We start from the raw sequence: 19,496 nt of genomic DNA, 5'->3' as shown, positions 1-19,496 counted from the left end.
GATAGGTGTTATCGCCAGTCGCGCTCCGACCTCCGCCGCGGTCGGACGTATGCGCGGATGGGCGAGCTCCAATACCCCGGCGCACCGAGCGTCGTCGACGATGAGAGGCAGTACAGGGCCCCCTTCCGCCGCGCCCCGCAGTATAGGTGGCCCGCGCCGCAGCCCCCGCAGCCGTCGGCCTTCGCCCCGTGGCGTAGGGCTCCGGCGCCCCCCCGGCCGCCAGATTATCGACGTAGTGCCTCGTATCCTGGCAAACCAGATGAGCCCTACCAGGTGAGAACGTAGTACTACTATACGTGTGAATGTACTTGTTACTATAGTTACCAGTTTAATCTTAGCAAGTAGGATCTACTGCGGTTGTAACGTATGCTGGAAAAAAACAAAAACTGACACACTTTCAAACTATTTCAGTTTTCTTATCGTAAGTGCGTATAACATTTTAACATTTTCGACAGTATTATGTTTTTTTTCTACTGGTGCTGAAAACGATATGTACTCGTAACATAAGGTTTTATTGCCCGTGCATATGGATCTGTATGCAAACGATAAACATATATTTTACGTCAACTGCTCAACATACTATATCGATTCACTCAGCTGACTACGACGTTGCTTACCGACTGAAATTTAACTTTAAGTGCATAGGGATAGAGTTCCAAATTGCGTCTTTCTTACGTAAGGCTTCTCATGTAATGAAACGTCATTCCACACTGAAGGCGTAATGTGTTTTATTCGAACACGTTTCGTTTGGATTTAAATATGATTTTTACCTATTTCAAGTTAATTTTCATTATTTATACATTATGGTAATGTGATTATGAAATAGTAACATGTTTTAATTGTAGATTTCATGAAGTTTTATGTTACTAAATACTCGAAATTTCGTTACCTAATTCTAGCTCATAAAGCAAAATCCATGTGTTGTAATTTGTAACTCGTCAAGTGTATTCAACAAAATAATAATAATAATACGCGTCTATGCAAATGTAAAGCAAAGGAATACTGTATGTAATACAGCCTTAGCCTGTGGTTCAAATTGTATATCTAATCTAAAATGAGGTTTCTAAGGTTTTGGTCAGGTCATAGGAGTTTATATTTTATTCAAAAGCGTTATTTTTTGGTAAATAATTTGACATTAGCTTATTAAAAATACCTGACACTCGGAGACTGCCTCGCATGCACACAAACACCGCGCCGAAGCCTGGCCGGCAGCGACCGGCGCACCGCTGTGCCGGTCGGAGGTGTTAGGTTTTTCGTTACGGAATTTCTTGATTCGATCGCTACGCTGAATGGCCACGATAAAAACGCTAGAATATATAAACTTCTATCCCAAAATCTTAGAAACTGATCGCTAGTAAGTTAATCGAGATCAATACATTATACGACAGCATCACAGAAAACCGGCTCATATTTCGCCGAATGAGTGAGGTAAACGGATAGCTAAGGGGTGGAAAGGAGCGGCTAACTAAAGTGGTCACATTCTACTAATGTCGTTACTGTATATGAGCTGCGAAGCAATATTGACGTAAGTACCATCAGGTGTTCATTCAGTGTGTTTCTTAGTTCATTCTTTCAGAAAAGTGTGCGCAAAGAGTCTTACTGCCACAGTCGGAGACATTTAATCATTACTTAACATAAATTTAATTAAGATCCATTAATCTCCACGCATTTTTAATGTCTCTAACTGCTGCACTCATAGTGGACATTATTTACTTAAATGTAATTAATTCAAAATTTTTACATAAGCCATACCTGTCAAACTCTTCATTAAATTATTAATTAATGTCTTTGGGTACGGCGGTAAGCGAGCAGCCGTTGAGTTTGCTATAACATCTAAGTTATACTTTATACCAAAGCAGACTACATGTAAATGAGGATTTACAAATGTGAGGGTAGTATTAAAAAAGCGGTACAATGTCTTTGGGTCCATCGATCCGACCTCTTGACCCCATTAAGGGACTAAGTACTTTACTCTTAAAATCCATTGGGCAATGAAAACATTTCAACCCTAAAAAGTGGTTTACTCAATAGTGGAAGGCTTAATGTGGTCTTGTGTGTAATTTGTATTATGTCTGATTTTGCATGTATTACTTTATTTTTATTTTTTATTTTTATTTTACCGGAAAACAAAACAGTAATTGAGTAACAAGATAAATAAATACATAGCAAGAAGATACACAAATACATTGTTTTCGCATATAAAGAGTTACTGCTTTGCTACTCATTCTGACATTAATATAATAGCACCGTCACCGATTTCGGTGACGGTGGCCGGTTTCATCTAAACCAGGCCAGCTACGCAGGAGTAATTTTATAGTGCCCAAGTGTGTGCGCAGTACACAAGAGCACTCTCTATTCCTTTAGTCTCATAACCCAGTGGGACGGCAGACCGACACGACCGGCGAGAGATCAGGCGCAGGACTGACTTTTTACATGCCCATCCGACGCATGTATCATCTTACTTGTCAGACAATCAGGTGATAAGCCTGCATTGTCCTAACCACACTTGGAAATAATAATATGTTTCCAACGCGGGAATCGAACCCACGACCTCCGAGTCAAGAGCCGCGCTCTGTACCACTAGACCACGGAGGCGTCTAGTGGTACATAGGTTCTGACATTGGTAACTCACCAAGAAGCCATTATAAAAAAGAAAAAGAAGTGTCCACTGAAAAAATTGCTTGAGCCTGTGTCAAAATGCAATCCAAGGCAATGTTTGAAATTAAAGATGTATGGGACTTGGTATACCGTATAACGCGTCTCTAAGCCACTTGGCATTAACGATGTCGTCTATTAAGTACCGCATAATATTTGTTTAAGAACTTCCTAAATCCCAGTCAAAATTTGTCCAAAGCAAAAATTTGACCAAACACTACGTTACGTAAAACCGACGACCGAACTTACAAGCCAGGAGCCAGAGCCCCGGTTATCTCTTCCTCTTTCTTACGGTTAATTTCTTTGCTGGTCCCAAGGCAGATTAAGCTTGTTGCTCGGGCAACCCTGAGATCATATCAAAGGGTATTCGTGTTACCACTATTAATCCTGGCAACACAGTTTTCGTTTTACGTTGTTTTCTTGCGTTGATCCTGGCGACACAGGAGTCGCAACGGTGGGTATGTTAAAAATGCAACCAGTTGCACTCCAGGAAAACCGGTAGAAGTGAAAAGAAATGAGGGGGAGAAAACCTCCTCTCCCTTCTCTAATCATATGTCCAGACGCAAACTGTATACTATTTTACCTATCCCAAAAAAAGCGCACAACGCCGCCAAAGACGTTTTCACTTCAAAATATACCTACATCCCCTGGAAAACCCTTTCCACGTTCTGACTTCAAAACATACATCCCCTGGCAGTGGCGGATTTACAGATTTGCCGCCTGTAGGCTATTCAATTTTTGCCGTCCCTATAACTGACCTTTGAAATTCAATACGTTAGTTTAGTTCACAATCGTATCCCACCGGCCACCAGGAACATTTTTTGAAAATTTTTGCTGAGACGACCACACAAGGAACACCCTGTGCGGTAGCGAAACGGCTAAACCTTACATATTTACTGGTATGTAGAATTTGTTTAAGTTAGGGTCAGTAGAGTAAGGCCGTGTAGATTCAGAAGCTAATTGGCTCTACATGAGATCTCATATCTTTTTCACAGGGTAAACCTTATGTGGTCGTCTCGGCAATATTTTACAAGAAATGTTTTTGGTGGGATTTTTTATTTCTGTAAGATAAAAAAAATGGGGCTACATTTGCCGCCCCTCTAAATCTGCCGCCCTAGGCTCCAGCCTACTTAGCTTATTGGTAAATCTGCCACTGTGACCCCTGGGGCCCTATTATGAGCTCTTAAATCCATTCACTTTACGTCCTTATACAGTCAGATAAGGACGTAAAAAGAATGGATTTAAGAGCTCATGATAGAGGCCCTGGTCCTAGTATTGAGCAGTATTTAAAACAATGCTCATTAGCTGTGGGCTGACCCAGTTCCCGGGATCGATGGCCAGGTAGCACGTGTCATAATCAATAAACACCGCTGAAAGACACATGCTGAATGTTGCTCGCACCTCCGCGAGACACATTACACATTACTCCGTACATTTGTCGGTATAAAAGTATGAATCTTTTATGTTTCGCCTATATTTATCAAAATTGGCGTAGTACTTTTATTGCAATGAAATAAGCCAAAAATCTTCCTTTACCATAATATTGTGATTTACATAGAAATGTAACTAAAATAAGTCTGGATGCACTTATTTATAACACTGTATTTTTCTATCAAACTCCTCATTAAATTAAAGTTTAATTATCATTAAATGTCTCTGAGTGCGGCAGTTAGATGCTAAAATTAGTTGTAAAAAATATAGAGGCATTAAAGTTATGGCAAAAAAATATTGGATTAAAATCTAAAAGTATTGGGTAGATGCTTGAACTAGTATGCTCAAAATTTAGGGTTAGATGTTGAAAGTATAACTTGCATTAAATGTGTTAGTTATTGCTAAAAATCTAAACTCTGAAATGCGTTATGCTGAAAAAAATAAATGCTGACAGTTTAAATCTAAGTAGTCTTTTTAAGCGTAGAATGCACTAAGCTAAATCTATAATATAAAAATGAGTCGCTGAATGTGTTGCTAAGCGCAAAACTCGAGAACGGCGGAACGGATTGGGCTAATTTTAGTCTTAAAATAATTGTAGAAGTCCAGGGAAGGTTATTAAGTGACACGAAGTTCACCGGGACAGCTAGTTTATTATAATTTGATCTTACCTACAGTCTCAATATAGGGCCTAAGGGAGAGGAGAACTTTGAGGAATAATCTATCTCTACATTGCTTTGTGGATTTCATAATAATCGGCCAAGTGCGAGTCGGAGTCGCGCACGAAGGGTAAAGAGCGAAAGTAGACAAAAAATTGAGTTTTTTGTATGAGAGCCTCCCTTAAATATTTACTTTTATTTAGTTTTATTATTCATTATTAAAGTAACAATATAATTAAGTTTTTTGTGAAAATTTCAAGTGCCTTACCATTATCGATTACGAGCTAAAATGGCCAAAAAATCACGTTTCTTGTATGGGAGCTCCCTTAAATATTAACTTTATTTTATTTTTAGTATTTGTTGTTATAGCGGCAACAGATATACATGATCTGTGAAAATTTCAGAAGTCTAGCTATAGCCGTTCTTGAGTTACAGCCTGAAGACAGACAGACAGACGGACAGACAACGAAGGCTTAGTGATAGGGTCCCGTTTTTACCCTTTGGGTACGGAACCCTAAAAAACGCATTAGATAAATAATATTCTGTAAATAAAGAAAGCATCTTTCACATCGGCTATCTTGAGAGAAGTCACTATAATATAGTTAACTTTATTACATTGATGCAATAAATTGTAGACTCCCAGGGTGATAGTTATTGTTTATGTGATGTTTAATAGCGAGTTATTGGGTAAATTGACCACACCTTATTATTGTGCTTCAGCACAAGTGTGCTAGTTCTATGCATAATAGCCTCTCCGGCGCGTGATGTCAATGATTTGTGATAAAGTACATTTTGGTTGTCATAATTGGCTGCAGCGAATTTCGCATACTTATTATTTTCATGATAATTTAATAATAATAATAATAAAATGCTTTATTCACACGTTAAGACAATGTACAGCATACACTAAAGCAAACAAACTAGCAATAAACCAAAAAACTGCTTAACTAAAATAAAAAAAACAACATCGGAAAGAACAATATGTAAAAGCATGATGATGATGATAATAAAGCCAAGCCAACCAATATTGTATAGATTTTTTTTATCTTTTCAAGGGAGCTTTGTCGGTAACCGACTATGTCACCATCATCAAACTTAGAAACAAATTAAATCACAACGTATGATACTTAAATTAAAGTACCTGGATGACCGAGCTTTGCTCGGTATAGCAAACACTCATTGACTTCGTGTTACTTAATAACGCCATCTGCTGGTCGTTAAAACAATTAGTTGCTAACAAAATAGTATTATTATTCGCCAATAGATGTCAGGAAGAGTCTTATTTTTCAGTTTATCGATTATCGATAAAACACGAATAAAAAGACATTTTCTGAAAATGATTCCTAGCTAGATCAATTTATCGTCCCCGAAACCCCCTATATACTAAATTTCATCATAAGATACTACTTACAACAAAATATATCTATACGATTTTAGTTCTCTTAGCATTTAACATTGGATTATGGATGTCTAGTATAATGTATTATGAAACTTATGTAATATAGAGCCAAAAAGGGCGTTCCCAGCCCCGCCCCTGCTCTTAAACACAGTTAAACATACTACATAATATTATTTTAGTACTCAGAACTTAGCTTTTTAAGTTTTTAAAATGTTTATAAACTATTCGCTCTGGTCCATTAAATAAAGTCGTGTCTCCAGAGAAAATTACTCAAGCTATTGCTTGGGGCTTTTGAAGATAATTTTAAACTGACTTGATTACGTTGTTAGGTTTAGGTACTCTTCGATGTATGTTTAACATTTATGTGATTATAACTAACGAAATATTTTTGTAATTGAATCCCCATTCGACTTCCTTATAGCTCATTAATTAAAAATAATCCTTTTTAGTCATGTATGTCCACATTGTGCGTAATTTCAAGTTTCTATCCCTTGGTTTATAGTATACTAGATGACGCCCGCAACTCCGTTGCGCCAAAAGTCGTTTATCGCGCGGGAACCGTACATTTTCCGGGATAAAAAGTATCCTATGTCCTTTCCCAGGACTCAAAGTATATCCATGCCAAATTTCAGCAAAATCGGTTCAGCGGCTTAAGCGTGAAGAGGTAACAGACAGACAGACAGACACACTTTCGCATTTATAATATTAGTACGGTAATCCTTTTTAGTCATGTATGTCCACATTGCATTGTGCGTAATTTCAAGTTTCTATCTCTTGGTTTATAGTATATGTGTTTATCAACTATGCCTCTATATTGCAGTAGTAAATAGATAAATTAAGGATTTGTTTACATCTTTGTACCTGTTCATATACATGAGGCTTAAAAACTGTTAAAGTAACTTTAATTTCGCTGAAGTCGTCTACCTGTTTGGAATTAAAACGACGTTTGAACAAATCTTTGAAACATTTTGGGTTCCAAATTTAAATATTCAGATGCAGTTTCAAAGACACGGCTGTAATAAGTGATACCTTTGCATTGCGCTGAAATGAAAAAGAAAACAAAACGTCAATTGAAATATTGGCGGCAAATTCGCGGTAATGCTAAACAAGAAACAATGAATGTTTTAAAGCATTCTTTCATAGGATGCGGTAAAATAACACGTAACAATGCTGGACTTTTGGGTTCTGTAGTCTGTACGCAGAGCAGCGCTTCTTTTGGTGGCGTAACCCTTTTAAGAAGTGTCATCATTACTCATTTTTGATCGACCCTGTTCGACGTCGAGTCCCGGATAAACTATTTATTGTCTTAGCCTTTACAAAATACAATTCGTACAAGTTCCTAATACGGAGGCTAGGGAGATACTGCTACACCATAAGTTGTTAACACGTAACACACAAGTTGAAAATGCAAGCATGCACTTATGTGTGGTCCCTACAGACCCCAAAAAAATAATGTTTTGTATTTGAATGAATTCTCTCCATGCAGCTGGTGTCTGATGAAATTTCTTAAAGCAATTTATGTCGCTCGCACAGCCTCTACCAAGACCTTTACGGAGCCCTAGAGCTCCGCGGACTACACTTTGAGAATGGCTGACCTAGAGGGTAATGCGACCCTATTGATTGATATTTCGTTACGTCTCGTGATACTGGGCTTAAATAAATACTATGAGGACTCTCTCAATATAATCATACTCTCTTTTTTTCTGGCGAATTCGGTAGTAGTTTTGTACGGAACTCAACGTGCGCTAGCAGTTTTGTTGTTTACTGCAATTACAGGATACTAAGCCAGCCATGCTAGGTTCGATTTTATATGTTTGGATTGGATACGCTTCATAACATATTTTGATAAACAGACGATATTTGAATAGAGGGCATATGCTGCTTTTTACAGCAGGCAACTATATACTATTTTCGTAAATCGTAACATATTATTTGGTGTGTACCACTGAAAATGGCATATTAAGCTGCTTTCATCAAATACATGTACGGGCTCCAGCGCGGTTTAGACAAAACTGGCAATATATTCCAGCCAGTAACTTGTCCTAAGTGTATCTAGGTTCAAATCTCTCGGGCATTGATACCAAGGGTTCTGAACTCCCGATTGTCTGAGCTAAACGCCTGAGTGATGTTTTAAGATAATTTCCACGAAGATAACACTCTTAGACTAGACTGTAAATTCAAGAGAACTAAATTTTAATCATTATATAAATTAAATACCTACTGTTGTATAATATAATGCACTAGGTATTAGAGAAATAATTTGTTCATAACCAAATAGCGGAATTACTAAGTTTGGTAGGGTAATTTAAGAGGTGTCCACACCGCCCTTTTTTCCATACAAACGTTGTCCCCTGTTTCCTCCCTGGATAATGCTTGTAGAGTTATAATTTTCCTGAATATCTACAGCCATTAATACAATGTCTCTATGTTTTCTTTTTTTTCATAATTTCATTATTAAATAAGATATGAACGTTCAAAAACCCAAAAAAAATGGCCAGATTTTCCGCTGTGTTCAAACATCCAGAAAACAGATTTGGCTAGATTTTACAAAAAAAAAAAAACACAGGAACACAGCTCAAGCCTTTCTTTAATATTTAATGAAAAAAGCACTTAAATCGGTTAAGTTTTGGAGAAGGAATCAGGGGATAACGAATCGTTGATTTTCTGCAGTTGTCTCTATCGCGTTCTGCGGTATAGGCTTGAGGTAAGGGAGACAGCTATAGATTATACTATATATATATATATATATAGTATACACGTAATTTTTTCATTTCTCTAGCCCCTGGTGTATCCTCTTAACAATGATTTAACATTAACCGACCAAAATTACTAGGCTATATAAAAATCATTTCTCTCAAGAAAATCCGTAATCCATCAGAGGGCCTCGCAAAACATATTGTCTTGGCCACAACTTAGGGCTTGCCCCGCCACTGTACCTAAACTATTTTTTTAAAAGCACCACTTAGAAATCCACCACTACCACCACAACCGCTGATAAGTCCAAATTATCACTTCGCTCGTAGTTTCATTCATATTTAATTGGTACCGAACGTATTATTATCAGGTTAATCAAGTAAACATGTAAAACTTATGTTTCTATTTACTTTTACAATGGCGTAAGGGAGTGTAGAGAAACTAGAGATATTTAAATTGAACAGATCTCTGAGAGGTGCAGGATGCATGAGGATAACTTATGTCATTATCTTTAGCTCCATCGCATACAGATTAGTATATCGAAGGCTATGTATACCTTTTGAACCTTATTTTCATAAGAATAAGGCCCAAAAGAAAATTAGTCTTCGACCATAATATAATATGTAACTCGTAACTCGTAAGCCTGAATACTGTATGCATATAATATTATAAACAATGTATTGTGATATTTAAACTAAGTTCTGCTGCTCTATATTAATATTACCTATTTAAATTTAATATTCTTAAGAGCTTGTGTAAATAATAAGACTAACAAATAATACACTACATTAAATTATGTAAACAAGTTCCACTGTAAATTTTATTATTTTTCTCATTATCCGACAGGTCGTCAAATCAGAAAAAAACATAAGAAAAGTCATATATTTGAGACTTTTTTAAGATTGGGTTGCACCAGAGGCGTAGTTAAAGTTAAAGATACGGTTATAGTTAAGGCTAATTTAATTTTTAACCTTAACGTTAAAACGTCCGACAGGCTTTATATAAGAACGTGGGCGGAGGCGCTGCTGGTAAAGGAGAACTGTCGAAAATGGCGTTTTTGTATGATGACAGTGCTAGTTCCTTTTTTCGCCACGTGCATTTAAAGCCTTGTCGAGTTCTATGGTTATAGTTAAATATGGCGTCTTGATGGCGTCCATTTTAAAATTTAACCAAAGAATTGACATTTTGCATTGTAGTTAAAGTTATAGTTACAGTTATAGTTAAAGTAAGTTGGTGCAACCCACCCTAAGTACTTATTTAAGTTTATAAGTGCTATGGATATCCATACTTCTATACTAATATTAATTTTAAATGCGAAAGTATGTCTGTCTGTCTGTTACTTTTGGTATGGAGATACTTTGAATAATATTTTTATACCGAAAAAATGTACGATTCCCGCACGATAATCTATTTTTAGCGTCATCTAGTAAACAGAAAGAATACACTAGGTACATTATGTGCTTTAAGTAGTTTATACTATGGTTATAAGCGTTACATTCGTCTCAATACTAAGTTTTAGTTTGTAACATAAAATACTATCCGAATGAAAAAATAAATATCTTAGATCATGTATCGTTATGAAATACAGCTTCCGTCCTATCCCCGGTGGTGTACAGACCGTCCTTATTTATATGGAGGCACCATTATAGAAATGCGATATAGAAAGTAAAAAATATCCACAGCCGAACATATAACCTCCTCCTTTCTGGGAGTCGGTTAAAAACGGCGGAGATTAGCTGAGATGAAGGAAAAGAGTAAGTAATCAAAAATGATGTTATTGTTGGTAGGTTGGTAGGCTTATCATAACAAACAAGATAGAATCAGCATAAAAATTAGTATGTGAAAAACTATGTTATATGCTGTATAAAAAACAATAATCCATTTCTTAAGGGTGTCACAGACAGAGCAGGTAATGTATATTAACGTACATTACATCCCGGGATGTATAGCTTTACATTATATTAATGTATCACACACACAACAGGTAATGTAATGTATCTTTCCCTACATTTCAATGCTAAATGCCCCGCTTGACGCACATTTCAGCTGCTAAAGTGTTATACAGGCTGTTCTTATTTTTAATGTTGTAATAATATGGCCTTTCGAGTTACTTGCTATTAGATTCACTAGATAGTTCATCAGAAGATGATTCGGATTGTAATTTTGATGCGCGCATTGTTTCATATTGTGCCAAAAACAGAACGATGTGGATTGAAGATATTTGATTGAAAATATAGGCTCTGGGGAACAGACTGCCCGCAGTTCCTGCTGTAAAGTGCTGTGCTAAGGTGGCAAGTGGCAACACTGTGTTAATTCACAATAATAATCACAGAAATTTTTGAACATCCTATGAAGAGAAGAGATGTATATTAATATACAGAAATATATTGAGATGTATTGAGATGTATTTAGATGTATCAAAATATAAATGTAAATTTTCATATAGCTCTGTATCTTGAGATACGAAGATGTAAAAATATACATTAAAGCTGTTGTGTGTGGTCTCCTGACGATTTCTATAGAAAGATGTATCGAGATGTATCGTGCTATAATATACATCTTTACATTACCTGCTCTGTCTGTGACAGCCTTTAATTCAAAAACAGTAAAAAACAAAAGGCGAACACCAATTACATTACAAACAAACTCCATTCATTTAAACAATTAAAAAATTCCAAACGTAATGAAATGCAAAACAAATCCGCGCGATGCAATTGAAAAAACAAAATGGCATTTTCCCTCTTAATTTGACGTCATCGGGTGTTTTATTTTTAAACCGTCCAAGGCAAAGACGCCACCCCACACAGCCGCAACGGGCTCGGCCGGGCATGACCTAGTTCGCGCCAGGGGCTGCAGTGCGGCGTCCTGATTGGCTATAGCGTAGGCTTTTCACTGTAACTTTTTTATGCGACTACAATCTACTTACGGCAAAGAAACGTACCTAAGTAAATAGGCTTTGTAGGTATTATACTACCACGGAGGATTTGTCAATGATGAAAAAAAAATTTTCATAGTCGAACGAGGCACACGCTCTCTTTCTTCTAAGCGCCGATTCTTCGAGGAGTTCTTCGAGAGATATTATGTAATGTTTACATGAAAATGAGTGATGGAAAATATAATTTTGAATCCATTTCCACTATAGGGGTGTATATTAGGGGTGAACGAGCATTAGGCATGTTTATTTGTTATTTTCTATTACAAACCAAGTTTTACAGAACTTCTCTCTATTTTGCACATTAAAATATTATTACCTACCATTGGGGTCATTGGGGTGTTATTTTAATAACTTAATTCCTATCGGTTTCGATAAGCTTTTGCATTTTTGATATTTAACTTAACCACCCCTTAATAATCGCAAACAAGAAATATACTTTCTTATAATGAGTCTGCCTACTGTCTTTATGATGATTCCGGTAGTTCCATCATGTTTTATTTCTTGAAATGTGCAAACATCCATATCCATACTTCCATACTAATATTAAAAATGCGAAAGTGTGTCTGTCTGTCCGTTACCTCTTCACGCCACCGCTGAACCGATTTTGATGGAATTTGGTGTGTGTTGGACCCGAGAAAGGACATAGGATAGTTTTTATCCCCGAAAAATGTACGGTTCGCCGCGATAAACAAATTTTGGCGCAACGGAGTTGCGGGCGTCATCTAGTAGAAACTAGAATGTATAAATAAAGATTATATTTGGTACAATATAGTACGAGCGCTATCAACAAATCACTAAAAAACTATTACGCGATAACTCCAATTATTTGAACTAACAACTTCTTATCAATAAAAATAATTGGTATTTTCGCGTATTTTAAATGAGTAACTACGATAGGCGATATCACCCGGTCAAACACCACGCTAGGAACGAGTCCTAATCCTAGTCTGGGGCCCGATTCTCATCCTGAGCTCGTGAACTTAATATTCGAGGCGTACCTCGAATATCAACTTCACGAGCTCAGGATTATGAGCCGTTTCTCATAAGAATCGGCTCTTATGTTTGTACTTACATAAAGGCGCGTTCGCAGCCTCAAATTTTGGAAAAGGGGTCTCACGAGAGGGTGAGGAGGGGGAGAGGGGTGTTAGCATAGGTAAATAAGCAAAATACCTATATAAAACATATGCAAAGTATATAAAATCAGTAAAGAAAAGAAATCGCTAGTAGCATCCATTTGCTCCGACTTATATTCCTTATTGAATCCCGATTGTGTTCCCCCCCTAGTCCTAACTCATCTCGGTGTGGTTTGGATTTTTTAGACAAAGGTCCACACCTCCCATTTAAGTATCCATTTAGTAGATTAATAGTAAACTATTGTGTCCATCGTTAGCACCTACAATTTACTCCAACATGTCGTAAAAAACATGTAATTTTCTCAACAACGTTTTCAACAATTCATTTTTCACGAGCGGCGTTATCAGCACACCTGAAGGCTGTATTCTCTATCCTTTTCTAACAGTATGCGGTAGAAAGAGACCGCCACTTCATGGTTTACTGCCTTATTTCAGTGCATGCATAACCTTCTTCATAATAAGCATGTTAATTTTGTTTTGAAACAGTATAATACTTTAGCGACTGGGCGGGGAGAGTTTTGTTAATAAATTCGAATAGGATGAGATTTAATAAAATATGATATCTTCCTACAAAATAGAAGAAATACATTAAGGCCATCTCTTGAGCAAACAACTTTGGCCATACATTTGCCGCGTTGCCGAGATCGCGCCAAAATCCTATTTTTTACTTATCTTAGTTCAAAATTAACCTTAAAAATATCAAACGGGTAGTTAATTAAGTTGTCGATCTATTGGCGTGTGTTTCAAATAACTGTAAATTGTAAATATAAGGGAGATGCTGAATGTATGCTTGAATTTAAATAAATTGGTATTACTTTGGAAGCTGATATCATGAGTATAATAAACAAAAATAGGAAATTAATAACTATGAAAGGAACGTTCATATACTGACGATTATTGCTGCCTTTTTATTATAATTTTGTAGCTTTCAAATTATGAGTTAATAAGGCTCTAAAAACGGTAAATTACGGCATTTCCGTAGGGGGAGCGTCTTAAAAATACTTACGTCCTTTTTGTTTAACCGAGGAGTTATACTGTGCGACAATATTATGATAAATTCAGCATTGTACTGTAGTAAATAAGTATTCATTGTAAAATATTTTGTATTTAAGCACAATTACAACTACGAAGAAAGATTGATATGTTAAAATTAGTGTCCGACCGAAACTGATTTTTCAGCCGAAACCGAAACCGAAACCGAACTTTCGGCCTTACTCTTAGTTTCGGCCGAAACCGAAACCGAAACCGAAACTTGGTAAAATAAATTTCAGTAAATAATCGTAATTTTGAAAATTACGATTATTTACTGAAATTTATTGATTTTTAACATAAATTACAATTTTTTAAACTAAAGAAAAAGTACCACATTGAATTTTTTACTTTTTGCGACATTTCTTACCATAAATATTATAATTCTTATTTACTCGAATAACTTTTTGTACTATATTCCGTTTTTATACGATTCCAAGTAGATGCGTTTCGTCTCATTCACAGCAAATCCGATTTTTATCTTCTGAACGCCCAATATTCGAGTTTTAACTTCATAAAACACATGTCCTGTCGGTGTAGTGTATGACAGATCGAAAAACATTGGCGAAAAAATTGTTAAGTTGACAGTTTTCACAGATATGCGTTTAGTTAGCTTATTTATCGTTTCTTGCTATTTGTTACTAAAACAACGTGATAAGGCTCAAAGATGATAAAAACGTATAAAAATCATCAATCAAACGTATAACGTAAAACTTAGATTCATTAATCGCGATTAAATGAAGAATGTAAAATCTATTTGAAACTAAACGAGATTCACGTCGCCATATAAATGCGTTTATTGTTCAATGAGAACTTAGTTTAATAAAACGGTTAAGTGTGATTGGTGAAATTCCCCTTAATGTATTATAACGAAGGATTACCCTAAGAAACAAGAGCGGAAATTATTTGAAGTCATTTTATTTAGGTGCGATTCACCTAAGAAATAGAACGCGCTTAGTGTACACGTATAAACGCGTTTATAGCACCAAATTGCATTTCACTAACATAAAGTTCACAACAAATAGAGTTTTATCTTCAGAACGTCCAATGTTGCACGGTTAAACTTCATTAAAGCCGTTAAAGTCCTGCCAGTGTAGTGTCATGGCGAATCGAAAATCATAGACGAAAAAAATGATGCGTTTGGGTAGTTCATATAATATTATCGTTTCTTGCTTTTTATTGATCCCCGTAGGAACGTGTTTAATGAGAACTAAGTTTTATAAAACGAAGTTGTGTGATTGGTGAAATCCTCCCTTAGACATACTACTGAACGACGTACTACTGCAAACAAAATCAATAATTGCAGTATATTATTTTTATGGGAGACATGGACACGACCGCGGTCGAAGTTCAAAACGAAATGACTAAGCAAACTTGCAGTTGACGTCAATTTTTTTTCTCCAGAAGGCGTTTTGCCACTAAACCTGAAAAATATACTGAGGGCCACAAGAGTGAAGCTTACTGGGAAGTGGGCTAGATAAGATTCTAGCAGGGTAGGAACGGTCTAAGTCCTAAGAGATTGCGTGTCAAAAAAAGAGCGACGAGATGATTTACTAGATAAATCTAAGATATCTTATAATCTCACAGTCAAACAAAATTCAATATAATCAATTTATCATAGCATAGCACCCCCCCCTCGGTACGTCCATGTTCAGACCTGCAAGGATATTTTGGCGTTTGAATAACATTGTCCTATGACAATTTGTTATTCAAAGTCCAAAATATACTATTAGCGTTTAACTGCTGTTACTTAAAATAACACAATATAACATAATTCGGCCTCATGCAAAAATAGTTTTCATGACATTAAATAAGGATATCTTTAATAGGTTACACTTCACAAGGTGGAGACTTGCACAACTGATGTAAAATGATAAAGTATTAAATTCTGCGCCTAGTAATTTTGATTATATAGTTGAGCCTCGAGACGAATATTCCCCTCTACACATTTGTCCATTGTGGGCCACGTGGAGCGGCTCTTGTAAAATGAAATAAAAAAATATGTACCTACTTGGTGAAATCTCGCGCATTCAATATATTTGTGTTATCTCAGCCATCAATCACTGATAACGTATCATAGAAAAGTGGTACAGGCTTAGAGATGTGGTACATCACCATCATCATCATCGCCAGCACACTAACTTATCATCACCAGAAGAATTGATAGGCATATGGCGTACGTAATTTGGTCGGATTACGTCTAACTCAGTGAATCACGTAAGTTCAATAACTTCACATAAACCAACCAAATAAAGTAAGTCATTTTTAAATTTCACTGAGAGTCATACAATTTTTGTAGTACCTAGTTAAAAAATCCTAACTATTAAAATATAAAAATCTTTACTATCAAGTGTAAATAAAGAGTATCACAGACAGAGCAGGTAACGTAAAGTATATTATGTAAGCGTTAAGCAGACTTTCCATTTTGAACATACCCTGAAACACTAAAATGTATGATGGCAAAGGATCCCCACGTTGTAACATGTAGCAGGAAACAAAGGAAGAGCAATAATATTCTAATTTAGATAATTTTTAACACATTAATTGTCTATCTTATAGGGATGTCTGGTCGTGATTCTATCGATAAAACCCTGCTCTTACTTGGTTGCTCTTTCAATATCTCATAATATCTATTATGCTTTGTTCAAACCTACGCGACCAGGCGACTGCGAAGCGGTAGCGTCAAGTTGTCAAATGTGTGTTTGAACTTTGATTCAAAACACACATTTGACAGCTTGACAGTCGCCTGGTCGCGTAGGTTTGAACAAAGCATTTGAACATAATATTTTGAACAAAGCTTTCCACAAGGTGTAACCAAACAAAGTGGTAACTGATAATATATTTTAGGTTGTGTATGAGTCCCATTCACTGTGAAAGTGGCAGAGCTGAAAGTGTAAAGTAGGCCTTTTTATGTTATTAAACTATTTCTGTTACTTCCAGTGAATATATTGGCGTTTATCTTTCTCTTAAATATTGCATCTTTTTTTAAATATTGCATTGCCAAATTATCATGAGTCATGACGCTGGGGCTGGGGTTCAAAATAACTGCTCGTTCAGCACTACAACTTTCACAGTGAACTCTATGTAAGGATCACATAAGCAAACTGAAGTGGGTACCGCGACAATCACTTTGTTTTGTTACAACCTGTATCTATACAGAGTGTAACAAAAGTTTTAAATGCCAATATTATTTTACTGATTTTACACAAGCAATATACAGGGTGCAATCAAACCTTCCTGCCAAATTTTGATATATTGATCTTTGTTAAAAATAAAAATATTTTTTTTTTCTTTTATAGTCAATCAGTACTAAAATGTTGAGAAATTGCTTCCGAAAGTTATCCTAAAAACACTACAATTAATGGACACGACGCGTCGCCCGCGCGTGACATGCTCCCGCGCACGCGCCTCCCCCCGCGAGTGACCATTCTGCAACGATTTTAAATGGGATAAAATATGTAATTAAAAAAAAATAACAAGCAATTATTTTTGATTAAATAGACTCTCCTAATAATACCTAAGCCCTGGAAAAAAATTGGCAGGAAGGTTTAATTGCACCCTGTATTAGTATCATTTTCATTACTTTCATTGTTATTACCATCTATTTTCAATTTGCTTTTGTGTTGGACCTCTGGACATTTGTTATCACATTTCCTGAACGATCCATACCAATTAAAACAGATACGATAAATATATCAACACAGGACAGTCACGTTTTGCTTATCGGGCAATGTATGTATCACCAAATCACAACAATTAATTATAATATAAGTACTTAATTATTATTGATTTCTGCACAATTTGTCAATTCATTGCTTTTAAAAGATTTATGATTGCTCTGTGAAACTGGAAACTGTAAAAGTTGCATGTAAAACTTGTACTAAGTATAAAATATGAACTAATAAAAATATATAAGAGCTACAAATTTTGTACCTCATCTTTTATGCTCATAAGTCCTACCGGACTTACCAGTTATCAGCTAAATAATAGAGCATTTTAGTATTTTTTTTAGTTTTTGACAAGCATTAAATGACCCACGATTAATCTCCCAAAACCATAAAAAATACACATAAGGTCGATAAAAAGTATCGATATACGTCACACATCCCTAAGGCGAGATAAGGGTGTTGACACAAGATGTTGGGACAGGTGCTGTGATAACCTACTTACGTGGAACTAGGTACAACACTATTTCAAGAAAAAGTGCGTTTAGGCCGAATTTTTAACGAATTCTCACTATTGTATATCCAGAGCCTGTAGCCAAGACTTTTCTTTATCGTTTTTTATATAATGGAATTGACATTATGTCGGCACTACATAATATAGGCGAACGCGTTGGCCGACGCGTTGGCCGGCGCGCCGGCCCAATGTGTAGAACGGGTGAAATACCTACCGTCAACGCGCGAACGCCCGTTCTACACATTGGGCCAGCGCGCCGGCCAACGCTTCGGCCAACGCGTTCGCCTATATGTAGTGCCGACTTTAGACGAGTCGAACGTCAACGTCATAATATTAACGAACGCTTATGTCCATAGAGATTGTTTCTGATATCAATGCTTATGTCTTTTCTATACATTTTGAATGGCGATTACATTGAGATAATTTAATAATAAACAAAATATTTAATTTGGTTCCTTGCTGGTGCTGCCTCTAGCGTGAAAAAATTGCAGTAATATAATATTATATCCTACTAGATGCTAAGCCTGTTTACTTGGTAGTAGACTACACATTTGCACATAGTAGACGCCGCCGTTTCCAAATATGATGACGGTAGATAAACCTGTCAAACTAGTGTCACTGATAAGTGATAAGATACCAGAACATCTGACAGACCTGATGCGACGTATGTTAAAACTTAAAAGTACAAGTTGGCCGGCTACATGAAGTTGCAGCAGACGACGTGTCGTCGCGACACTACTGGTTTCCATGTATTTCTATGGATAAGACGTGTCGCTAACTTCGTGTCGCCAGTTGTACGCCGCAGGGTATTACATGTCGTCCGCTGCCAACCGGCACCTTTACTGTTAGGGACCGGGATATGTATATCTATTGGTTTGTTTCTCTTAGCTCTCCTACTCTTAAAAACTTAAGTTTTATACCTAACTTAAGTTCAATCAAATACATCTTTTAAATGTCAAATACATATTTTACTTATGTAAAATATGTATTTGAATTTTGAAGTAAGGCTATGTAGTATACGTATACTACATAGCCTTACTTCAAAATTCAAATACATATTTTACATACCAAGATAACATACATGTTATGGTCCATACAGTACTGGCATCTAAATTATCTTGACCGATTTTGATTTTTAGCACAATTATAGAGTTATGGTGAAGGTGATAATAGATTTTTTAGACGGGTTAAAAAATAATTCTTACGAAAACCGATTTTTCCGAGGAAAAAGTTTGGTTTATACAACAAGTTGGTTTATTTTATGTAACAGTTAAGTTTGCATCTTAGTAGAGTCTCCAAGCTCTACATTCCATCTTCCATCTATTATATAACTCAAAGGTGACTGACTGACTGACATAGTGATCTATCAACGCAAAACCCAAACC

At 36.2% G+C, this 19,496-nt stretch overlaps 1 protein-coding gene across 2 annotated transcripts in view; it reads left to right on the top strand.

The window, feature by feature from the left end:
- The window catches only part of LOC121736886 (translational regulator orb2), a 71,794-nt gene continuing 52,298 nt past the window's right edge, over positions 1–19,496 (top strand). For both annotated transcript variants that reach the window (XM_042128376.1, XM_042128375.1), the window contains exon 1: positions 1–273. In XM_042128376.1, the coding sequence (XP_041984310.1) occupies positions 58–273 (216 nt within the window). In that variant the 5' untranslated portion in view covers positions 1–57. The remainder of the gene's footprint in view (positions 274–19,496) is intronic.

Source organism: Aricia agestis, chromosome 19, assembly GCF_905147365.1.
Source record: "Aricia agestis chromosome 19, ilAriAges1.1, whole genome shotgun sequence".
In the NCBI taxonomy this organism is placed as follows: domain Eukaryota; kingdom Metazoa; phylum Arthropoda; class Insecta; order Lepidoptera; family Lycaenidae; genus Aricia; species Aricia agestis.
This window is presented reverse-complemented; position numbering and strand designations above follow the sequence as displayed.